Genomic DNA, 26,057 nt, shown 5'->3' with positions numbered 1-26,057 from the left:
ATTACTTCCTGATATCAATACAACCAATTGATTAAAGTTTAAAATGTTTTTAATAGATCATTTAAATCTGGAAGGGTAACCTGTTGAGTACATCTCGATCCAGTTGGATGGTCGGAATATAAATTTATACGTCCATATAATATATGAATCATTACACCACTACTGGGTTTTATTTATTTTTATCTCCATAACTACACAGTTCTCAAAATGATGCTAACTACCGAAATGAGAATTTTAGTAATACTTGTATTAATATTTGTATCATAAAAAATACATTATATATACATGTATATTTATATACGTACTTATATTTTGACTGATGTGGTACCCAATTCTGCACATCAAGGCCAGAATGTTAACATACATTTGCAGAAGACTTGATTACTTTTTCCATCAAGTTCAGAAAACTGTTGTTGAGCCTGCAGAAAATCGTTGATGGGAATTGTGTGACTTGCAAAATAGGAGACAATGGAGATTTTTTTTCATTATTATTTTTATGGCTAAACTAGAACAAAACCTGCAGTACCAGGCTGTCATGATGCACCTAAGCATTTCTCTGCTAGAGATGGAATTTATAATACATCTGTGGCCTTTGCTCCTGGGAAATCATGGTGGGCATTTTTACTTGGAATCCTTTCACGCTTTGTTCACAATTCGTACCAGCATAGCAAACTGAATACAAATGTGGCTACTGATGTACTGGCAACATAACTACACCAAATTAGGGAAGGCCAATTTAGTTGCATTGTTAAATTATAAGCAAAAAAAAAAACAAAAAACACTGAAACACTGTCCTGTGTTTTCTGACCCACATACTGTAGTTAAATTCTAAATATGTTAAGTCCAAGAAAACTAGCAGTTCTGCAGCTTGGGGCAATGAGAAATGGCTGTTAGGGATTACATAACACGTCTGCTAAATGTTATCATTACATAATCATTGGATAGCATACAGTTAGGTGAATGAGACTTACGTCACGGTAGATGTGTGTGTAAGCCCCTGTTATCAGCTTCTTAATCCCTGAGCTCAAATACAGATGTTTACCATAGCACAGGGCACAGATGTTGGATTTTTTTCTGACATAAAGCCATCGTGGCAGTTGCAGTCTGATCTGCTGGCAAAACTGCAGTGCTTCATAACTGCATTAGAGACCACCCAGATGGATCAATGGGTGGGGTAAGAGCCATGGACCGTGTCACTGTATGAAATTAGATTCAGGGTAGCTTTATGGGAGAAGGACCGAGTAACAAGCATTTTTCAGTGTTTAAATTAGAATGTTAAAGAGGTAATTATCATGCTCCTGGCTTCCAGCCCGGGCTGGGCGTGGGCAGCCTATCAGGAGACACACACCTGTGCCTAATGAACTGTAATGACACCCAGTACATATAGGACCCGGGGTACGACGAGTCCTCCGCCAGATCGTTGCCTTTGATGCCTCGTTCCCGCACTCCCGTTTGCCTGACATCTTACCTTCGGTGTACCGACCCACGCCTGTCCCCTGACCACCTGCTGTTACTGTTACCTCTGCTTGTTTGGACTGTCTGGCTGATCCCTGTATCGCCCGCCACGGACCTCTTCCGTGCCTGTATAACCCCGCTCTCCCGACCGGAACGATTCCCAGGCGACTCAGGGAACGTCAAGCCTTTCCTCGCCCAGTGCGATCTCCATTTTGAACTGCAGGCATCCGCCTTCCCCACGGACCGCTCCAGGAGCGCCTTCGTCATTTCCCACATGACGGGAAGAGCGGCGGCATGGGCCACGGCAGAATGGAGTCGTAACTCAGTTACATGTCGTTCCTGGACGTCATTTGTCTGCGCACTCACCCAAGTGTTCCAGTATGCGGCACTGGAACGCAGAGCAGCGGCTTCACTCATGACTCTTCGCCAGCGTGGTCCTCTCGGAATACGCGATTGAGTTCCGGATCCGCGCCGCCGAGAGTCGATGGAAGGAGGACGCCCTGCATGATGCCTTTTTCCAGGGACTTTCTCCGCAGATCAGTGGTCTCCTAATCGGCGCGGATCTCCCTCCTTCGCTGGACGCTCTCATCGCGTTGGCCTTCAAGGTCGACCAGCGACTGGTAGGTAATGTAGGGGCAAATGGACGCGATGACCAAGGGGGAGACGGAGGTGCCCAGTCCCGCTGCCCAGCCGTCCACGCTGCCCTCCAGGACTGAACCCATGTAGGTGGAGGGTCTCGATGGGCCAGCGGAGGAGCGTCTGCGCCGCCGACTGGAGGGGCGCTGTTTCTACTGCGGGCATCTTGGACACTTGATCGCCCGCTGCCTAGTTCGACCAAAGCACCCCGACCTCAGGATCTCCACTCCTGTGAGTGTGCGGTATACTGTGGCAGAGTCAGGGAGGTCGCTTCTTCACCTCACCTTTGGAACGGACTCCCAGTCATGTACTGTGACTGCGTTCATTGACTCCGGGTCGGATGCAAACCTGATAAATCCCCCCGTGGTCGAGGCGTTGGGGGCAGCAACATTCCCCATGCAGCGGCTTCGTAACGCCTACGCCGTGAATGGAAAGTTCCTCTGTCGGGTAACACACCGCACTCAGACGTTATGTATGGGCTTTCCGGACGCTCACTCAGAGCGCATTAGCTTTCATGTCTTCGACGCATGTCGCAGCAACATTATCTTGGGGAACCCGTGGCTCAAAGAGCACAAGCCGCACAGAGATTGGGCCACAGGTCAGATAAAGACATGGGGCAAGGACTGCCGCAAACATTGTTTCACTGCCCAGGAAGACAGGAAGATTCAAGTCGCGCCGGTACGGCTAGAAGAATCGAGTACCGCCTCGGAGCTAACCGGGTGCCCTCCTCCTATCCTTAACAGCACCGGAGCACCAGGCCATGAGGAAATACGTGGAGGAGTCGCTGGCCGCCGGCCTCATCCGCCAGTCGTCCTCACCAGATGGTGCAGGGTTCTTCTTCGTCAAGAACGAAGGACACTACGCTACTACCCTGCATCGACTACCAAGGACTCACAAGGAGTCACAGTCAAGGACAGATATCCTCTGCCTCTGATCGCCATGCCATTTGAACTTCTTCAGGGAGCCCGGATCTTCACCAAGTTGGACCTGCACAGTGCCTAACACCTGGTGCGGATCCGGGAGGAGGACGAATGGAAGACGGCGTTCGACACCCCCACAGGACACGATGAATATCTGGTGATGCCATTCAGATTGACGAATGCCCCGGCCATCTTTCAGAACTTTATTAACAATGTACTTCGGTAGTTACTGAATCAGTATGTTTTTGTGTATTTGGATGACGTTCTGATTTTCTCGTCAGACCTGACCTCTCGCATCCGACAGGTCAGAGCGGTGCTCCAGCGTCTGTTACAGCATCAACTGTTGGTCAAGATGGAGAAATGTGAATTCCACTGAGCATCCGTGTCCTTCCTGGGCTTCATCCTGGTGGAGGGGGAGATACGTATGGATCCTGGGAAGGTCGACGTGGTGCTACGGTGGCCCACTCCCGCCAGTAGGAAGGATGTGCAGAGGTTCATCAGCTTCGTGAACTTTTACTGGAAGTTTATACGAAACTTTAGTTCCGTTGCCACCCCTCTGCACGCTCTGACGTCCCCGCACAACACCTTTTGAGTGGACCAGGACCTGCCAGGAGGCTTTTGACAGACTCAAGGCCAGTTTCACCGCTGCGGCTGTCCTCATCGTGCCGGATCCGAAGCACCAGTTCGTGGTTGAGGTTGACGCATCGGACTCAGGTATTGGAGCCATCTTGTCACAAAGGAGTCCCAGGGATGGAAGGATCCACCCGTGCGCCTTCTTGTCAAAAAAGTTGTTCACGGCTTAACGAAACTACGACATAGGAGACCGCGAGCTGTTGGCAGTCAAGACGGCAATGGAGGAGTGGCGGAACTGGCTGGAGGGTTCGCAAGGCCCATTCGTGGTCCTCACCGACCGCAAGAACCTCGAGTACCTGAGGACCGCGAAGCGGCTGAACGCTCGTCAGGCCAGGTGGGCCTTATTCTTCACCCGCTTCCGTTTTACCTTGTCTTTCCCCCAAGGCTCCAAGAATGGCAAGCCAGACGCCTTCTCGCGGATCCACGAGGGGGAGCGCGTGGAATCGGCAGCCGCCTCTATCCTACCAGAGCCATGCTTCATGTCCGGCTTCACCTGGGCGTTCGAGACATGGGTGAGGGAGGCCCTGAGGGGAAACGCCGCCTCCCGCTGGTTGTCGTCTGATCGCCTCTTTGTCGCACCGTCACTGCAGGGAGACGTCATCAACTGGGCCCACACCAACAAGACTGTCTGCCACCCGGGCATGGCAAAGACGCGTTCGGTAATCGAACAACGATTCTGGTGGCCCAACCTTGGTAAGGATGTGAGATAATTCATCAATGCCTGCCCGGTGTGTGCGGCCAATAAGAAGCCGAGCCTGCGGCTTGTTGGAGAGTTGCGGCCTCTGTCCATTCCCTCCTGCCCGTGGTCGCATATCGCACTGGACTTTGTCACCGGCTTACCGCCATCCCAAGGGAACACAGTGGTGCTGTCTATAGTGGACCAGTTCTCCATGGTCCACTTCGTGCCGGTCCCGAAGATCCCTTCGGACAAGCAGACAGCCCAACTGTTTTTAGACGAGGTCGTACGCTACCACAGGTTCCCCCGGGACATCGTTTTTGGACAGAGGCCCGCAATTTGTTCTGGAAGGAATTCTGGACCCTCATCGACACCTCTGCGAGTCTGACATCGGGCCATCACCCGGAGTCCAACGGCCAGACAGAGAAGGTCAATCAAGACCTGGAGACCGGACTTCGCTGCTTGCCGTCCGGGGACCAGAGCACGTGGAGCCAGCATCTTAAATGGGTGGAGTATGCTCCTAATTCTCTGCGCTTCGCTTTGACAGGTATGGCTCCATTCCACGTCGTGCACGTCTATCCCCCCTATCTGTTCCCTTCATTGGCCACGGACTCCGCGGTGCCATTAGCCCTGGCGGTGGTACAACGCTGGAAACTGACCTGGGAGACAGCTCGAAGGACGCTGCTGCGCATGGGCAGCGCCTACAAGTCCATAGCGGACCGCAAGAGGAGAGTTGCACCAGCGCTCAAGGTGGGACAGCGAGTGTGGCTCTCCACCAAGGATCTTCCGGTGCGGATGGAATCTTGCAAACTCCCTCCCAGGTTCGTTGGTCCATTCCCAGTCAGCAAGATTATTAACCCAGTTGCCGTGTCACTCAAATTACCCAGGTCGATCAGGGTTCACCTGACATTCCACGTCAGCAGACTGCGCCCGACTCGTCCATCTCCACTAGTTCCTCCGGCCAAGCCCCCCCAACCCCCCGCATGGTGGACGGCGGCCCGGTGTATTCTGTGTGCCAACTGCAGTCCTCCCGCTACAGAGGAAGGGTGGTCCAGTACCTAGTGGACTGGATATGGACCGGAGGAGCGCTTCTGGATCCCCTCCCGTTTCATCATGGACTCCTCCCTCATCAGGGACTTTCACTCGGCCCATCCTAATGCTCCTGAGCTGTCCGAAGCCGGCCGTTAAGGGGGGGGTACTGTCATGCTCCTGGCTTCCAGCCCGGGCGTGGCCAGCCAATCAGTAGACACACACCTGCGCCTCATGAACACTCATGACACCCAGTACATATAGGACCCGGGGGATGACTAGTCTTCCGCCAGATCGTTTCCTTTGATGCCTCGTTCCCGCACTCCCGTTTGCCTGATGTCTACCTTCCGTGTACCGACCCACACCTGTCCCCCGACCACTCTCGTAAGCCTGCCGTTACTGTTACCTCTGCTTGTTTGCACTGTCTGCCTGATCCTGACCTTGGAACGAATAAAGGTTTCTTCTATACTGCCTGCTTGCCTCTGAAGTCGTGCATCTGGGTCCGCCCTCGAGCCCCATTCTTGACAGTAATTTTTAGAAAGTAAAATTTGAGGCTCGTTTTCAGGCGCAAATTTATTCTAATGTCCTTTAAACAAGAAACCAAAATGACAGTTTTCATAACAAAAAATGGTGTATCATAAACAGCAGAATGCCGTGTAGTGTTGGAACTATTACAACCATCCGTCCATTTTCTTCCTCTGATCCGAGGTCGGGTCATGGGGGCAGCAGCTTTAGCAGGGAAGCCCAGACTCCCCTCTTCCCAGCCATTTCTTCCATCTCTTCACAAGGGTCAACAGAGAGACATTGTCTATCCAGCATTTCCTGGGGCGTCCCCAGGGTCTCCTCTCGGTGGGACTTGGGACACCTCACCAGGGAGCCATCCATCCTAAGAGATCATAAAAAGATGCCTGAGCAATCTTACAGGCAGGATGAGTCTGTCATCTTCCTTCATGTCAGCATAGTTTTCCCATTTTTCTGATCAATTTCTGGACATTGTGACCACATTTCAAACAAGATCCTAAAATAATTAACCCACTGTGGTTGTGTCTTTCAAATTGGAGTGGAATAGTGACATTTTGTAATACTAAGACTAAAGACATGCTGAATCTCAATGAATGAGGTATTCCAGTTGAAAATATATATTAATGACATACTGGAATTCGTTGCGAACACTAGAATAGAATAATTATAGGAAATCATCGTCATCCCATGGAGGTCTGAATTCAAAATCAGCTTCTGTGGTGATTCCTCAAGATGAGTCGAAATGAGCCCTTGTACTGTGTGGCCTCACAGCTGCTGTATGCACGCCATACAAAGCCTGGACATGCTCCTGAAGAGACAGAAGGATCTTGTTCCAGACCTGATCCGAGTAGTCAACTCTTGAACAGTCTGTTGTGCGACGTGGCATTGGTGGATGGAACAATAAATCTCAATCATGTCTCTGATGTGCTCAATTTGATTCAGGTCTGGGCAACTTGTAGAAGATTCTATTAGTGCCATCATCATGCAGGAGCTGCTGACACACTCCACCAACATAGGGCTTAGGATTGTCACGCATCAGAAGGAAACCCAGGCCCATTGCACCAGCTTATGGTCTTGGCTGTAAAGATGTCATCCCAGTACTTAATGTCCGTCAGGATACCTCTGGCTAAGATATGGAGGGCTGTACATCCCTCCAAAGATATGCCTCCCCTGGTCATCACTGACCCTCAGTTAAACCAGTCATCCTGGAGGGTGTTGCAAGCAGCAGAACATGGTGTTTCCAGATTCTGTCAGGTCTGTCACCTGCTCTGTGTGAAGCTGCTCTCATCCAGGATGAGCACAGGGTGCCAACAGTAAATCTGCCAATCTCTCCAATCTCTTTTTTTAACCTGTCCTCTTCAGCTGCATGGCCATGCAGAATGATGGATCTATGTGCCTTTTGTGCTGGAACAGTTTTACTGTGCAGCAGGGGAGTTTGACATACTCCTTTTTCCCCTTTTTCTGATGTTTATTGAAAATGCAGCCAGAGAGGAAAAAAAATGTTTTAGGGGATAAGCCAAGGGACAGAACATTTTAGTGTAATAGAGGTGCAAAATACCGCAGAACAATAGTTAGTCTACATATTTGACCACAAGTAACCTTAGAACAGTCAAATTATGTTATTTGTGGATGGGGTGGGCCACCCAGTGAATCAGAATCATCTTTATTTGCCAAGTCTGTCAAAAACTGACTAGGAATTTGTCTCCGGTAGTTGGGCCTGCTCTAGTACGACAACAGTCAATTGACAGAGAATACTTTTGTGACATAAAAATACAGTCAATGAGCAATACAAGGTTACCAGTAATGTGGTAATGCTGGTATAGTTTTTATTTTAATATGACTAATAGAACAAGGAAAGTCCGTGGTCCCCCAGCACATTAGAAGTCCCTGACTAGTCCCAAAGGGACCAGCACACCCCACTGCCGGCACCATCCCCGAAATGCATGGAAGACCCACCCTTGAAAAGAAGAAGAAGATAAAGCGTAGACTATTGATATGCTACTTTCAGTGTAGTACCCTGTTTCTAATGGTGTTATTGTAAGTTTTGACAAATCCAGTTTAGTACATGCTTGGACAGCCAACTACTTTTAGCACAACTCCCTATATGGAGTCACTGCATTTTGAAAGCTGGTGGAAGAGTTTTAAATTCCGTGAGTACTGCCTCATCAAGTGAACATTCTCTTATGCGTTCAGTACTTGACTGCATTTTGTTGGTTACTGTTCATCAATGAGCTCTCCAGACGCCGCCAACCTTTTAATGAGTGACGTCATTATTACAGAACTGTCAGCTGAGCTGTAATAACAGGCTTAGTTTTTGGCCAGCTGTCATTTTTTTCACTGACTGCTCACAGGGTGGAGGGATGTAGTTCTGCTTTAACTGCTGGGGCTATCACTAAGTGTTATGAAGCTTTGTCAACATTTTCCATCCTTGTACTCTGTTGGCTCTTTCCTCATCTTTTTGTCATAGGTTTAACTGTAGGCTGCACCGGCATTCGTAGATGTCCTTCATATGTGATTTAACTCTATCTTGGGGTTTATAGAATTGTGAGGAAAAAAATGAATTCATAACAGGAAGCAAGCAATCCTAATCCAGTGAGACATTTTTTTGGTCACTAGACGTAAAATCGGAGGATGTTTGATAACAGAGATAAAAATCAGTTCTGTGGATCCTCTTTAGTTTTGCTGAAAAAGAGTGGGTGAGAATGGCCCAAATATAAGCTTAATTCAACCTGTAAAAGATAAAAAATATCCTATTCATTCATGTGTATGAGTGCTATGTGTGAGGTTTGTTGTATTGATGCACTGAATCATTTCCTCCTGCAGAATGTGCTCATCTGTTGCTGGCCCACAATGCACCAGTGAAGGTGAAGAATGCTCAGGGATGGAGCCCCCTTGCAGAGGCTATTAGTTATGGAGACAGACAGATGAGTAAGTATCAAACTGCTTGACACTGTGCTGTGAGATGAGGACATTTTCTTGTGTTTTTCCATAGTCAAATTGAGTTTTCCAAAGTGAAAACAGTTGAGATCAACAGATGTAAATGCCATAAATGACTTACACATTTTGCTGATGCCTGCCCATGAGGCTATAACGCCCCCCCTGCTTTGACCATGACATTCCTCAAGGCCCTTCAGCCTTTGGTATGTGGATGAAAAGAAATTCGTTGGTTGCCTTTCTCTCTCCTCTTGGCTGATTATGCCAAGAACCCCCGCCCTTTCATTCTCTAATCCCCCACCTTCCCTTCACTCTGGCTCTTGAATAGTGTCTTTATTAGTAAAAAAACAAAATAGCTGAAATAAGTAGGCTTTACACGATCACGATTTTGGGACTGATCACTGATTAGTGAGTTAAAAAAAAAAAAAAAAAAACAATAACCAATCACTGATCCAATCACAAGACGTCTCCAGCACTCCCGCGACCCTTGTGAGGATAAGTGGCTCAGAAAAGGGATGGATGGATAAATGTATCTTTGTTCAGCTATTTATGCTGTTGGGCCATATTGACAGAATAGATGGCAGGAAGTTTACAATAATGTATACGGGATACATTATTTTGTGACATTTTTGTTTGTCAGTGTGCTGTGAGATTTTTCTATTGTAAAATATGTGCCTTAGCTCCATAAAGGTTGGCAATCACTGCGCTATTCAAATTATCTATGGTATTCTAATAGTCAGGTAAAAGCAACATTACACCATGACAGAAATATTGGGTTTTAACTTTCTGTGATGAAATTACTTTATTGTAATTAAATCACTTCACACACTCCAAAACTCTAGAGAATGGTTCGACAGAACGCCTGCATGTTCACTTTTAATCCTTAGTGGTAGCTAATCAAATGTTTTATTGCCTGCTTGTGAGCTGTACTATATTAAAAGTATAGGAACATATTTCAACAAGGTTTTAAATGAACATCATTTCTCGAGCCCCAGTGATCACCACTATGTTTTTCCCAATTTTGAAATATATTTAATGAGAAAAATGTTTATGTGTTAAATATTTATTTCAGCCACTTAAAAGTCTTTTTACAAAAATGAGCAATATATTGAAACAAAAATTGTTTTGGCAACATATATATTTTTAGTATTATTTACTCTGCAGCTATTATTTTTAGAAGACATTGGAAATGATTTCTTTGCCTTTTCACTTGTTTTGGAATTCTCAATTGCATAAAAAATTACCACCACCTACAGAACTGTCGTGGAGCCACAGTTATACAGCCATACTTGCCATTTAAGATCACTTTTGCCTCAAAGTTGAAAAGTTGTCATCTTTTACATACTTACTGCAATTTTCTTCTCCTCTATTTCCCATGCTAACAGTATTATGTACTCTTCTATGCAACCATTTTATTTTGAAAATCCCCCTCTTCTACTTTTTACCACACTTACACAAAAGGATTGTGAAACTTAAAACTCCAAACAGTGTCTCAATATGAAAGAGATTTTAAAATGATATCACTGTTTCTGTGTACAGTCTTCCCCATATATGTGTTTTGTGACTCACAGATTTACCTACTAGCTATTACTTATTCCATTTTTTCATCACCTATCTTTGTATTTGGCTGAAAAACTTATCTACTTGCTATTTTTGTGTTCAGGCAAACTCTTTGTCTCATTTAAATGTGGAATCTTACTGCCAAGGAGCTACCTAAAGAGAGTAATTTCAGGTCAGGTGAAGAGCTTCATTTTTGTGTCAGTGAATTGGAGTCGGCACACACTTGACTTCCACTGCTTTAAAGTTTCTGTGATCAACACCAAATAGAGTTTAGACGTTCGAGCATGCTTTTTCTGAGGGTTTTTTGTTGTTGTTTTTAATTTTTTTCTGTTATAACTCTGACTGGCATAATTCCTTCGATCTTGACTAAGACCTCACTTCCATCTGAAGAAAAACAACCCCAAAGTTTAATGCTGTTATCACCATGCTTCACTGTAGGTATGGTGTTATTTTGGCAAATACTGTCTTGTTTGCGCCAAGCATCGTTTTTGGAATTATGACCAAGAAATTCAGCCTTTTATTCATTAGACAATAATACCTTTTCCTACATTTGGGGGATTTCAGATTTTATTTATTCATATTTTTGGGTAATATAAGCCTGAAACATAATGCTACCTAACCAATAGCCCAGTCATATTAAGAAGCTGAGAAATGATCACGTACTAAACAGACAGTACTTACCAGAAATTTCTACAACTACGATTTTGTTGTCGGCTTCCTGGCAGCCTCTCTAACCAATTTTCCAGTTATTGATAACGTGGCTATTGTACTACGTTTTCTCTACTCTATATGTATGTATTCACTGTGTTCCAAACTTCTCTGGATTGATACCTAGAAGAAGAATGATGTCCCACTGATTCTGTGGAAGATCTCTGCAGACCACAGCTTATGCTTTAAGATTGACTACAGGAAAAGCCTACTCGAACAGCTGAGGTCTATTGGGGATATCAAAGGCACTTTAAATGGAAGCATTCTCCCATTCAAAAAGTTTAAGGTTTTCCCTATGTGTGTTATGTAAATGGTTCTTTGTGTGTTTGTGCCCTAAACTGTGATTGGCGACCAGTCAAGGATGTGCCCCAACTTTCACCCAAAGCCAGGAGGGATAGGTGGTACTTCATATGAGGCTGATGTGGATAAGTGCTATAGATAATGGATAGATAACTAATATATACTATATTTTCCCTAAAATCTAACAAGGAAATTTAGTTTGTCCATTCTCCACAAAATTGCCACATTGTTTATACAGCAACCTGAAAATATATGTAATGCTAAAAGAAGCTGTGTCAAAGTATCCTTAGAATAACTGAATCACGGAAGTAGGTATATGCTAATATCAGGCATTGTTGTTTGGCCTTGGCAGGGGTCTTTTCTCTGCGTGCTGTTGTTTCACACCTTTTTACCATCTTAAGTTCTGAAAGCATTTGGTGTCTCTCATGAGAGGTCTCTGACACCTTTTATCTCAGAAAATGGGTTCTTTTGGCACACCATGTCACAATTGCACTCATCCGTGTACCTGCCACCTTGACATCAAATACAAAAGGTGCTAAGGGAAAATTTCCTTTCCCTCTCAAAAATTAAATTAACAGCTGTATTCAGACAGCCTTCTGCTTGACAAGCTGGAACTTGCAGGATAAAAATGTTTGTCTGGGCCTGGCTGCCACGCTTTGTAAATGCCCCGTTACACTGAACTGCTAATACCAGGCTGCATTCAAACTGTAATCGCAAGCTATTCTTAGGATAAGACGTTTTATGAAAGCTCTTATTGTCTGAAGTTAATTTTAACCAATGTTTGTGACCTACATTTTCACCAATCTTACCCATGTGTGAACTGTTTTGTTTGGTTTTTGAGAGAAAATGAAAGAAAGTATGTTTCATAAATAAATGTTGTCATGGGTTTTAGTTGTGGAATTTTGTCAGTTTCTGCTCTGCTTTCAACTTTACCTCTTAAAAGGTAGACACACCTTTGTATGCACAGAAACGGTAGAAGCTCTCATGTCTTGTACGATGTACAATGGTAATAAATGGCATTTTGTTCTATGTAAACATGATGATGTTTACTCGTTGGTGGAGATGCTTCTACTCAGAGTTGACAAACACTAATAAGTGATGGTAATTAGCACTTGATGGATTCGGCCTCATGCTGGTTGCTGATCTTCAGTTCTCTCGTATGTGGGGAATTCAGGCAAGGTGCTGCAGCTTGACAAAATTAACAAAATATATATATTTTATAATAATTTCGTGGATTGATTTTTAGTTCCTTACAGTTAAAAGAAACAAGAGAGTGGGTTCAGCAGAAAAGTCCACCTCATCACCTCCAGACTGTTGGAGAGTAGAAGTGGGCGCCAGCTATTTTACATTCTCATAGTTACATACTTTACAGCACACATATGTAGTAAACTTGCTCTTTTGGAAGATCTGTACCATTTTGGGATACTGTATGTTGTGAAAACAAGTGGCTTTTCATGAAAGGATATTTCAGACAAACTCCTTTTATGGTCACTCTTTGTGTGTTTCTTTCGGCTTGTCCCTTTCGGGGTCGCCACAGCATGTCATGTCAGGTGAACGCATATATATGTTTGGCACAATTTTTACACCGGATGCCCTTCCTGACGCAACCCTTCTCAGAGAGTGGAGGCCCCAGTGGGATACAAACCCACAACCCCTGGTTTACCAAACCAGTGCTCTAACCACTGAGCTATGGGGCCACACTTTTATGCTCACTTAAGGGAGCTGTTTTGGAACTGTGATTCCAGGTGAACATTGCAGTGTATTCTTCCCCTGGGATGACTAAATTGACTGTTAATATTTTAAACATTGAGGTTTGTCTGTCGGTGGCCCTTTTGCACTTGATACCTGCGTCAATACTGACTGTTCTCATGTTCTAGGAGAACTGCCAAGGATCCGATGAGTTGTTGGGAAAACTCATCTGCAGTGGTGTAACTCCGTTTTCATGAGCTGATGTAGGTGAAATATCCCCTGATTCATACCAGGAAAGTGTCCTCATCAGTATCCCAGTGAATTAGTGTCAAGAGAGGGAGTTTGGCCATCTTTCGATGTGGACTGCGGACTAGTTTCAGGTGGTATATGGCAGCTGGGTGGTCTATGAGCAGATGCCTTCAACCTTGTCCTATTGTTTTTTATTGAAACAATCATGGAGCCCCAGATAGCACACTCATTCCGTTGCTGCATATGTCGGTGTACTCTATATGAGTTACATGTCAGCCTGCCGCTTGTTGTTGCCCGGTGGGACATGTTTTTGTAATTCATTGTTACTCAGTCACAACATTTTTCTTAACTTTCAAAGATTGCTTTATGTACGTCTCCAGCAATTTGGAACCATGCTGTTTCGCTTCCTGGTCAATGAAATGAATCATAGTACAGTATCTACTTCGCTTTTTCTCTTTATAAATGGAGGATTCCCACTTTTCGTGCCACTCAGACACAGGCAAATTATTATTATTATTTTTTTGTGTGTGTGCTCTCATATAGGTGGCTTATTTATTCATTTATTTATTTTGTTTTGTTTTCCCTGTGATCTTCAGTAACAGCACTGCTTAGAAAGCTGAAGCAACAGTCCAGGGAGAGTGTGGAGGACAAGAGGCCAAAGTTGTTAAATGCACTAAAAGAGGTATGTAATACTTACTTTACTCCATTTGTTCTTGTCTTCTTTGCTGTCCTTCACTGATTTAATATTACATACAGCAAATGCTATGCTATGCTATACTATGCTGCCTTTGTGCTGTACAATCTAGAATCAACTGCTGCACTTTTAACAGAATTAGCCATCAGTAATTATTGTCATTACTCGCATCAATCATTAGAGACCCTTTACAAAAATTTGTATCATGGAAAAGTTAATTTCCGTAATTCCATTCAAAAAGTGAACCTTTGATGCATTATGTATTCAAGGTCCATAATTTAAACAATTCCAACTATTTGTGTATTTTTACAGAATTTGGGCTTCCAGTTCATAAAACCCACAAAATCAAGAATAATAAAACTAACTTCACAGGTTACTTTAGGTGCCATTAAATTGCTTCAGTTTGATTCAATTGTCTCAGTTGGGTTCAAGACTGTATGTCAGCATGTTGGTGTCCAGAAGACCACCATTGATACTCTCCATAGGATGGTTAACTTACAAAAGGTCATAGCTAAGGAGTTTGACTGTTCACAGAATGCTTTGTCCAAGCATATCAATACAAAGTCTAGTGTGTGGACAAAATGTGGCAGGAGAAGATGCAAAAGCAAAAGAGATGACAGTGGGCTTCCGCGAATGATCAAACAGAGAAGATTCAAGAATCTTGCAGTGATCCAGGAAAAAGTGGAATGAGGCTGGAGTCACAGCTTCAAAAACATTCAGATGCATCTGGTTATAGTTTACAACTGTCAGGTTACTTGAGGGTTTGGAGGAAGACTGGTCAAGAACAGAACCCAAGCTGTTTGCAGTCCAGTAGTCATGATTTGGAGTGCAATGTCCAGTGCACGTGTTGGTAAACTCTGTTTTCTTAAAGACAATGTCACCACTTGTCTTCCAGAATGTTTTAGAGGACTTCATAATTTTTTCTGGTGATGACTTGTCTGGAGATGCAGATTTCATGTTCCAGCTCGACCTGGCCCCTGCCCACATCCCAGAACCACCAAAACTCGCCTTGATGCCTATGCCATCACAACACCTGTCTGGCTAGCCAACTCGCTTGATCTAAACCCCTTTGAGAACCTATGGTGTATTATCAAAAGGAAATTGAAACCCACCAGACCCCAAAAAACAAAATTTGAGGTTCCATACCTCGCAGGCAATCCCACAGGCCTATTGCCTATATTCCACGGCACATCAAAGTGTGATTAAATCAAAGGAATTCCCAAACAATTATTGAAGACTTAATCTGACCCTAATATAACCCTATTTATTTCTTTTTTTCTTCAAAAACTATGAAGTAAATGGTGATTTCTTCACAGTATTTATTTTTTCAAATTCAGAATTTCATGGGTTTTATAAAATAGAAGCCCAAATTACATGAAAAGAAATAAATCCTTGGAATTGTTTCGATTGTGGGCCTTGAATCTATAATCTGGGAAAGTTAAATTTTTTGTAATGAAATTATGTAAATTATTTCCATGATATTCAAATTATTGGGGAAACAGTGTATTTATTCATTTAGCATGTCAAGGTGTCGTTACACTTGTCTTGTAGCATGGAGTTATTGAGGCTAAATGAAAAGTGCCAGAATGTGGTGCATTCAATTTCCAGGTCAGCTGTGTAATAGTGCACCCCCTGGAGGGACACGGCATGCTTTAACTTAGGCTCGTATTATAACCTTGAATTTCCTCTGGTTGACATCATCAGATTCCTGGGAAGATTGCTTCACGTTGAGTACAACCTATCTTTGTTTTTTACAGTTTATAGCTTTTAAAATTGATGATAAAAGAGTACCAACAGTTCCAGGTTTGAACCTTATTTCGTAGCAGAATCCCATGGACCAGATAGTCTCTGCAGCCTCCACATGATACACATTTGACATTTTGTGCCAAGTGGTGGTATCCCAAGTGGAAGGCTGAGATCATATTTACTCCCCATTATTATTTAGTATTCTGATTGCAAATCACAAAATATTTCATCTTTTTCAACTATTTTTGTTTGACCAAAAATTTTTTTTGCAGCTCGGAGACTTTTATTTGGAGCTTCACTGGGACTTCCAAAGTTGGGGTGAGTAATTTGTTTATTTCATTAGTCTTACATCACATAAATATACATCACAGAACAAAATAAATGAGCAATGTATGACCAAAAGACTGCCAACGACATAAAATACTGGAATGTTTTTGTTTTGTTTTCTGTGTTGTTAATATCAGCTTGAGTATTCCATCCCTTTAAGCTGACACTGAACAAAGAAAATGTAACATTAATGCATAGCTGACATCTATTGGATCTATTTAAAAGGAGTAGTATCGAAATATCTTTAGTGTTTCTCAGGATGTGACACGATCAAACAAATAGTCATTACGTTACTCTTACTGCAGATAACTATGCTTTAAAATATGTAACCTTTCAGTTATACATTATTGCTGGTGTATTTGCTACTGGAGCATTAAAGAGGACAGCTGTCGTCATTATTGAGTTTGCCTTCTAAATTCAATGTGTTCTTTTACATGTCATTTATGTTCCACTGTTGCAGTGCCTTTGCTCTCCAGAATTCTACCTTCTGATGCATGTAAGATCTACAAACAGGGACTCAACATTAGGCAAGTCTTATTGGCACATGTAATGCTTTTTTACTGACGTTATATATTTTTTATTGTCAATGCCAAGTGTAGTGTCTGATGAGCGACTTTTAGCTTTGGATGTGGAAATCATTTGAAAAACAATGTAAGTTTATATTGAAGTGAAGACACTAGAGATAGAAGTATTCAGCGGCTAAATTTAGTATTTAACACGTCACCATTTGTCTCACTAAATATACTTCCAAAGGTGCTATTTACCTGAATATTTCACCAGATGTTGACAACACCCCAAGTAATCCATCCATACATACATAGAAAATACAACACATACGCTCACAAATTGATTTGTGTGTGAAAAATGTGAAATGTGAATTGAACACGTGAAGGGCAGCGCAAAAAGTCATGGAAAGCCAAGACAACACAAAATCCAAGCATGAGGATTTCGGCAAGTATGGTAACCGATCTTTCGGTTCCGTTGATTTTTGTCCTGGGAAACGGTGGGAAACGATTTTTTGGTTCTCATTGATAATGCTCATGGGAACCGGTTTTTACATGTACTTCAGAATAAAGCCTTACCCGGCATGAGCATTTTGTCTTTTACGCTTAGCAACCGACATGCTTGACTAGCGTTTGAATGACCCGGACGGATATGAATAAGTCGACCTTGCGCATGCGTAGTGCAGAAGCGGAAACCGGTGCTGTTTGTAAACCGCACTGACAAAGCTGGGCGTTTTAATCATTAAAAATAAAGGGGTTCATGTAGGTTTGTTTTATACAGGTTGTTGTATTTCGTTGAGAACTTGTTTTACATTCCACACATGGGCGAATTTTATTAAAAGTAAGCTTTCGGTTCCGTGTTTTCTCAGGCTGGGTAACGACACGGTAACGGAACGATCGTGAAATGCTCATGCCTGAAAATCTATCAATACTCAAACAGCTATGCAGTCCCTTGTCAGTGCAAATGAATACTGTATCAGCTGGTTCAGTCCTAATTGATGGCCTAGAAAAAGTTCTCAGTGGCAAGATCTGAGTCAAGACACGATAGTTTAAAGTAAAAAGCTATCTCAAGACCAACGGCAAGTAGAGTGCCCTCCACAATTATTGGCACCCCTGGTTAAGATGTGTTTTTTAGCTTCTAATCATTTTTTTTCAAAATATTATGGGACCTTAATGGGAACAAAAAAAGAGAAAAATCCAACCTTCAACACAAGTGCATTTATTCAGTGGGGAAAAAAATCCCACATAAAAGAATAATTATTTGACATCAAATAATGTGTGTCACACTTATTAGCACCCCTGGTGTTAATACCTTGTACAACCCACTTTTGCCAACAAAGCAGCACCTAATCTTCTCTTATAATGTTTCACAAGATGGGAAAAGACAGAAAGAGGGATCTTCAGCCATTCCTCTTTGCAGAATCTCTCTAAATCATCCAGAGACCTGGGTCCTCTCCTCTTCAGCTCACCCCACAGGTTTTCAATGGGGTTGAGGTCTGGGGACTGAGATGGCCATGGGAGGAGCTTGATTTTGTGTCTGGTGAACCATATCTGTCTAGATTTGGCCATATTTTTGGGTCATTGTCTTGCTGAAAGACCCAGTGACGACCCATCTTCAACTTTCGGGAAGAGGGCAACAGATTTTGATTTAAAATGTCCTGGTATTTCAAAGCATTCATGATGCCATGCACCCTAACAAGGTTCCCTGGGGCTTTGGAAGCGAAACAGCCACACAGCATCACTGACCCAACCCCATACTTCACAGTGGGTATGAGGTGCTTTTCAGCATGCGCATGTTTCATGGCACGCCAGACCCACTTAGTGTTTGTTGCCAAAAAGCTCAATCTTGGTTTCATCTCACCAAAGCACACGGTCCCAGTTGAAGCCCCAATACCGCTTGGCGAACTCCAGACGTTTGCGTTTATGATTGTGAGTGAGGAAAGGTTTTCTCCGTGCATGCATCCCAAACAGCCTGTTGGCGTGTAGACAGCGCCTGATGGTTGATTTGGAGACTTTGTGACTCCAGGATGCTACCATTTGTTGTATTTCTATAACAGTGAGCTTTGGAGATCTTCTGATTTCTCTTACCATCCTCCTCACTGTGCGTGGTGGCAAAATAAACTTGGGTCCTCGTCCAGGCTTGTTTACCACTGTTCCAGTTGTTTTGAACTTCTTAATTATTCCTCTCATAGTGGATATGGGCAGCTGCACTTGAGTGGCAATCTTCTTGTAGCCTCTGCCTGACCTGTGAAGGTCGACGCACATCTGCCTCACTTGTATGCTGTGTTCCTTTGTCTTTCCCATGTTTAAGAGTGGATAAGAGAAATGACCTCTGTGTCGTGTTATATTTTTACCCAAGGGAAACAGGAAATGTTTAATTACGAATTAAATGTTCCTACATACTCGTAAACTTTTTAAACAACTGTAGAAATGACAGAAATCCTTCAATTATATTTGTTTCCTGGGAATTGTTAAGGGTGGCAATAATTGTGGAACAGGTGATTTAATGAAAAATATTTTATTCAGGGATTTTTTTATTTTCTTTGTGGGTTCATATCCCACTGGGGCTTCAACTCCCTAAGAAGGGTTGCATCAGGAAGGGCATCCGGTGTAAAAATTGTGCCAAACAAATATGTGCGTTCATCTGAGATGACACGCTGTGGCGACCCCGAAAGGGACAAGCCGAAAGAAGAAGGTTAGTTGAAGTTGAAGGTAACATTTTCCTAAAATTTTCAGTGTGACAGTATTCTTCTGCAATAAACACTGAATTTATTTACACTGTAATTGTTGCAAAACATAACGATGGCATTGGTTACAGCCACATATCTACGCTTCTGAATAATCCAGTGAGCACGTTTGGGGCTGTAATATGTAAGTGCAAAATCAATCACACCACCATAAACGTGCCTCCATCTGGTGCACCTCACAAGATTTCTGACAGCAGTGCAGACAACAATCAGAAGAGTTTTCCAAGAGCCAAGGACCACCTGTGGAGAACTTCAAAATGACCTGGAGATAGATATCAAGTACAGTACTCTTGTGACAAGGGAATGAGGAGTAATGCACTCATCCGCCATGGCCTGCATGCATGATCACCACGCAAGCAAAAAAAAAAACAAAATGTCAAAGCCTGTTTTAAGTTTGCTGAATAACATTTCGAGAACCCAGTTAAATACTGCGTGAATAGAGTCTGGTTGGATGAGAGTAAAGTTGAATTGCTTGGATGCCAGAATTCACAACACATTTGGAGGAGAAATGACACTGCGCATTCCCCAAAAAAACACTATACCAACAGTGAAGGTGGGAACATGACGGTGTGGGTCTGCATTTCAGCAATTGATACTGGTAAACTTTGCAATTGAAAGGAAAAATGAAGGGGCAAATGCACATTCTTGACAAAAATCTGTGGCCATCTATGAGGATGGCGAAAATGAAACAAAGGTGGATATTACAGCACGATAAGGATCCAAAACCTGCTTCCATGGAAACTCTCAATTGGTTTCAAATAAAACAATAAAGCTGTTGGAATGGCCCCGCCAATCACCTGACTTGAAGCCAAAGGTTGAAGGTTCATAAAACAAGCCTTCGGAACCTTCAAGAGTTAAGTACTGCTTATGTGAAGGAACAGGCCAAAATCACACCAGAGCAATGCATGCAACTAATTTCTCTATACAGGGGCTGTCTTGAAGCTGTCATTGCAAAAATGGGCTTTTGTACAAACCCTTAATCAAATACTAGTCGGCGCATTTAATACTTTTTCCCTTTGTCATCTCACATTCTTACACATAACTTGATTTCTGAGTTTATTTGTTCTTTTTTTTAATGTTTGGATTACTTGGGTTCCCAACAACTGGTGAGATTTACACCTTGGGAAATTTACTTAATTGGAAAAATTGTGTACGCTGTAAATATGATAAAATTTGTTTGTATTATTTTGCTTTGTAGGCCATGTAAGAACTACTGAAAAGAATTTTCTTAATTTTCTTTTTGTGTACCCTTTGCTTCTCCACGTCTCTAGACTGGACACCACCTTGATAGACTTCACTGATATGAAGTGTCAGCGCGGTGACCTTAGTTTCATTTTCAACGGCCACGCCATCCCTTCGGAGTCCTTTGTGGTGCTGGACAATGAGCAGAAAGTCTACCAGCGGATACACCATGAGGTTTGTGAACCACTGAAATCTAACTAAATCACTTTGTTCATTCGAAGCATTAGAATTTCAGACAATATGATTGAAGAAACCAATGTTCCCTCTTATATGCACGGCTGCACAATTGCGCACTTCTCGCATACTCTCAGCTCTCAAGAAAACCTATCTGGCGCAGTGAATGCACTGCAAATTAATTTGATATCTAAAGTTTTTTGTATATAATGTGTGTAATTCGGTGAGTGACAGGTGTCCAGCAAATCTTACCATACGGTGGAAATACGCTACGCATCCAATCACGGCATTGACAGTACTTGCGCATGTGCTGTGCTCGTACACACTCCATAACAATAACAGTGCGGTGGAGTTCAGCAATGCTAATGCTAACCCCATATCATGGCGAAACAAGCGGGTAGTGAATCTGATGCATCGGCTTCCCAGAACCAAAGTAAAAAAAGAACTGTGGAAAGGTTGTTGTAGTATGTGCAAATAGAAGAACAAGCGGTGAAACTGGGTGAGATCTTTTCTTTTAAGAGTGAGAAAAAGGGCTCTGCCTAACATGCAGCGAAGTTAAAGTTGTCAATGGAAGCTGGACTACCTCAAGCAATACAAACGAGCGGGAGAAAAAGAACCAGCTGTCAAACACACACACAAAAATCTGACTCTGAGCAACTTAAAGTTCTCAATATTTTACTTGGTATTAAAATTAATGCATCAATGCTGTCAGTTCAACGCTTACGGCCATGCTACCCTGAGAACGCCCGATCTCGTCAGATCTTGGAAGCTAAGCGGGTTTGGCCCTGGTTAGTACTTGGATGTGAGACCGCTTTGGAATACCAGGTGCTGTAAGCTTCTCTCCTCGGCCAAATGCAAAGGGGTTGCGTCAGGAAAGACATCTGGCGTAAAACTGTGCCAAACAAATATGGGTTCCTCTATGGTGACACGCTGTGGCGACCCCTAATGGGACAAGCCGAAAGGAATAGAAGATGAAGGATGCTGTCAGTTCAACAAATCCACGATCACATGGCAAAGTATGTGAGTACACTAGAAAGCTGGTGAAGCAAAAACTATGCCTTTGAATTTGTGAATTCAATCAATGAGAGACTATCTGTAAGTTTAAAAATGCACCCTGGCATATCCTAAAAGTAGATGGGAGCACAGACATGACAGTACACTAAATGGTAGTCATATATATCAAATTTAGGGAGGAAATTAAGTCAGCTATAAAACTGTGTGAGTTGGCCAAATGAGTTCTACTACTGGTAATAGTAAACTAATGGAAATTGCTATTTTAATTTGATTCTTTTAATAAACCGTGAAACTTTCTATGATCCCAGGAGTGATACTGGTGTGTGGCCATAGTGAGCAGTTCTGACGTTGCTCACAGTGGTGCTCAGTGGGCTCAGGGAGCTTGTCTGTATGCCCCGACAGATGAAAAATTAGAGGGAACATTGGAAGTAACACTAGTGAGTACTATACTTTGTGAGACTTCCTCTCACATTCCAAAAACATGCACATTACATTTATTAGATATCAAATCTTTCTGTAGGTGTGAATGGTTGTTGGTGAATATGCGCTCTGCAATTGACTCACATTGCAAAGTGTGCACTGCTTCTTGTTCAAAGTTAGGTTGGAAAAATGACTGATTCACAACTATGGGTTGCGGATCCAAATTGGGTGGATTGCGGACTGCTATTAACAAAAATTGCATGTATTTATATTCAAATTTTTCTAGGTACAGTTAAGAGGGGTGATATTTTCCCTCAAGCAACATAGTAGTGACAGATGTTACCAATATTTCCTTACAGCACTAGCCTCTAGTTAACTCCAAACAAATACAGTAACGCTCAGCCTGCCTGCCTGGCCAATAAACGTCTTGGCTAGCAATATCCTTTTGGCGAAACAACAAATTCATTTGAACACTAATTCAAAAATACAATGCTTGTGTCGTTTTAAGATCAGACATACTGTATGTAAATCCAGCAGTGTTCCCATTCTTCATATAATCGCAGAGACTTTTACAAACAAACTCCTCTAAAAGCTTTGCAATGGCAAGATCAATTCCTTTGTTTTTATTGTATACTGAAAACATCTAACTTTTAGATCAAAGAGTGAACATGAGACAAAAGTTCAAGAATTCCAGGTTTTATTTCATGGTTTTCACATCTAGATTTGTGTAACATTTTAGGACATGGTAGCTTTTGTTTGAAGACACCCACTTTGCAACTTTCTATTGATGCACTCATTGCATCCTTCGTTAGGTACGCATGCAAAATTGAATGGTGTTTTTAACGGGAAACAGAATCCCACTAAATCTACATATGGCACAAGCTTGTATTGACACTCGTAATTCACATCCACAGGAGTCAGAGATGGAGACAGAAGAGGAAGTAGACATTCTGATGAGCAGTGACGTGTACTCGGCCACACTCTCCACAAAGTTAATCACCTTCTCCAGAGCACAAAGCGGTTGGGTCTTCAGAGAAGACAAAACGGTTGGTAGTAGTTGACAACATCATTGCAGGAAATGTGGGCATTAAAAGTGGGATGTCCCAATTGTCACAAAGGGAAACAGAGCTTTGGGGGGAAATATGCATACAGTGAAGAAAATAAGTATTTGAACACACTGCTATATTGCATGTTCTCCCACTTAGAAATCATGGAGGGATCTGAAATTTTCATCGTCCACTGTGAGAGAGATAATCTAAAAAGAAAAATCCAGAAATCACAATGTATGTTTTTTTCACGATTTATTGGTGTGGTAAAGCTTCAAATAAGTATTTGAACACCTGTCTATCAGCTAGAATTCTGACCTTCAAAGACCTTTTAGTCTGCCTTTAAAAGTCCACCTCTACTCTAAGGTCTTTCCAAGTTGACTGTTAGTAATCCAGTAAAATGTCATGGTTTGAAATCATGCATGGCATGGAACGTTCCCCTGCTTAAACAAGCACATGTCAAGGCCCCTCTTAAGTTTGCCAATGATCATCTGAATGTTACAGAGGAGTCATGGGAGAAAAAATTGTGGTCGGATGAAACCAAAATGGAGCTTTTTGGTCATAATTCCACTAACTGTGTTTGGAGGAAGATGAATGATGAGTTCCATCCCAAGTACACCATCCCTACTGTGAAGCATGGGGGTGGTAGCATCATGGCTTGGGGGTGTTTTTCTGCACATGGGACAGGACGACAGAACCGCGGTATGTATTGTGAAATTTTGGAGAACAACCTCTTTCCCTCAGTCAGAGAATTGAAGATGGGTCGTGGCTGGGTCTTTCAACATGACAATGACCCGAAGTACACAGCCAGGAAAACCAAGGAGTGGCTTTGTAAGAAGCATATCAAGGTTCGGACGTGGCCTGGCCAGTTTCCAGACCTAAACCCAATGGAAAATTTTTGGAGGGAGCTGACACTCTGTGTTTCTCAGCGACAGCCCAGAAACCTGTCTGATCTAGAGAAGATCTGTGTGGAGGAGTAGGCCAAAATTCCTCCTGCAGTGTTTGCAAACATGGTGAGCAACTACAGGAAACGTTTCACCTCTGTAACTGCAAACAAAGGCTACTGTACCAAATGTTTACATTGGTTTTCTCAGGTGTTCAAATACTTATTTGCAGCTGTATCACACAAATAAATTGTTAAAAAAATCTTACATTGTTGTTTCTGGCTTTTTCTTTTTCGCTTATCTCTTTCACAGGGGACATGCCCCTACGATGAAAATTTCAGACCCCTCCATGATTTCTAAGTCGGAGAACTTGCAATACAACAGGGTGTTCAAATACATATTTTCTTCACTGTATATTGCTTCAATTTCTTATGTGTGTTCATTTTCTATTTCCAGGAGCGTGTTGGAAACTTCCTTGCTGACTTTTACTCAGTGAACGGCTTGGTGCTGGAGTCCAGGAAGAGGCGGGAGCATCTGAGCGAGGAGGACATTTTGAGGAACAAAGCCATTATGGAGAGTCTGAGCAAAGGAGGGAACCTCATTGATCAAAACTTTGAGGTAAGTCATGTCTTACAGATCAACATGATGCTTGCCAGGAAACCACAACCTAGAACATCATGTAGAATCTATTTTACATTTTCCTCGTCTATGTAAGATTGCTGGGATAGGCTCCAGCACACCCGCAATCTTAGTAAGGATAAGCGGTACAGAGAATGGATGGATGAATATGATTGATTTGGAGTTGATGTAAAGACAGGGTCATTATTAATATTGTTTGTGAATTGCCAAAAAAAAAAACGAACATCTGAAATTGTAGTTTCTTTGATTTTTCAAACTCCATTTTTTTTCCAATAGTGTTTTAAATAACGATGTGGATCAATAGTGTTGAATTTCATTCCTACATACGACGTCTGCGCAGTTGCTTGTTGCTAGGCAGGGTTCGCAAAGCTCAACAGTTTTAACTACCCTATAAGCCAATGATAGTGTTTGACAAGTAGTGTATGTACCCAGAGAGTCCGCAGGAAGAAAACTACTCAGGAAATTACTCTTAGTAACAACACTAATTTGCACAAATTTGCTTAGGTGCAGCTACATATCTTGTTTGTTTTTCTGGAACAGTGATAGAAGTAGGCATCATTACCAAGAATGATGCTTTTGTCCATAGAGAAAAGCCGTGTCCATTTTAATTTGATGAAACCAAACTCATCTACCATTGGTCTGTTTCACATGAAATTTGGATTCTTTTGTGTGATGTCGAGAGCGAATGAAGCCCTAGAAACACATTCTATGGGTTAGGGTTAGTGGGTTAGGGCAATTTCAGTATTTGACGCGTATATAAGGCGCACTGTATTATATTCAGGTTCCCACTCGTCATTGTCAGTCTCCTGTTCCTTCGTTGGTGCCATTTTTGGGGGTCCTTAGCCAAAGCGATGTTGTTTAGCACAAAACGCATACCTGCTTTATATCCCTTCCGGGGGGCGTACCTTTAGTGACCTCTCCCACGCCCACACTTCCTTCCCTCTGTAATGTCCACATGCTGTCCTCTCACACATCTGCTTTTCCTCGACATAAGTAGCGTGTACGCAGGAAAAGGTCCCAGTCAGCTACAAATTTTGTGTCGGTTCACATATAAGGCGCCCCATCAATTTTGGAAAATATTTAATTAAGACTTTTAAGTGCTCCTTATAATCATGAAAATACAATATTTTGTAATTTAAGACGATTCCCAGGACTCTTATCACTTGTTTGTGACATACTTTTGTCAAATTCACAGATATTTCTTGTGTCACTGAAATTATCAGATATCTCTTGCAAGTCAACAAGTGTCTTACCTCACACCATACTGTATTGAGACAAAAGGCGAGTCTGGCTTTTGTTTCCATGACAAC

General features: G+C 42.7%; 1 protein-coding gene, 1 long non-coding RNA gene and 1 pseudogene across 5 annotated transcripts in view; all 3 read left to right on the top strand.

Moving 5' to 3' along the window:
• Positions 1-26,057, top strand: part of LOC133504049 (ankyrin repeat domain-containing protein 13C-like) — a 55,405-nt gene that overhangs the window by 14,929 nt on the left and 14,419 nt on the right. For all 4 annotated transcript variants that reach the window (XR_009795890.1, XM_061826192.1, XM_061826195.1 and 1 more), the window contains 7 exons: positions 8,695-8,799; positions 13,908-13,993; positions 16,024-16,069; positions 16,539-16,605; positions 20,600-20,744; positions 23,093-23,224; positions 24,565-24,726. Coding sequence is in view for 3 of the 4 variants with exons in the window: in XM_061826192.1 (XP_061682176.1) it covers positions 8,695-8,799; positions 13,908-13,993; positions 16,024-16,069; positions 16,539-16,605; positions 20,600-20,744; positions 23,093-23,224; positions 24,565-24,726 (743 nt within the window). In the remaining variant the exon portion in view is untranslated. The remainder of the gene's footprint in view (positions 1-8,694; positions 8,800-13,907; positions 13,994-16,023; positions 16,070-16,538; positions 16,606-20,599; positions 20,745-23,092; positions 23,225-24,564; positions 24,727-26,057) is intronic.
• LOC133504154 (5S ribosomal RNA) lies at positions 21,463-21,581 on the top strand (annotated as a pseudogene).
• Positions 23,739-24,559, top strand: LOC133504055 (uncharacterized). Its single transcript, XR_009795891.1, has 3 exons — positions 23,739-24,072; positions 24,154-24,237; positions 24,421-24,559. It is a non-coding gene; the product is annotated as an uncharacterized LOC133504055 (long non-coding RNA).

Source organism: Syngnathoides biaculeatus, chromosome 7 (assembly GCF_019802595.1).
Source record: "Syngnathoides biaculeatus isolate LvHL_M chromosome 7, ASM1980259v1, whole genome shotgun sequence".
Taxonomy (NCBI): domain Eukaryota; kingdom Metazoa; phylum Chordata; class Actinopteri; order Syngnathiformes; family Syngnathidae; genus Syngnathoides; species Syngnathoides biaculeatus.
This window is presented reverse-complemented; position numbering and strand designations above follow the sequence as displayed.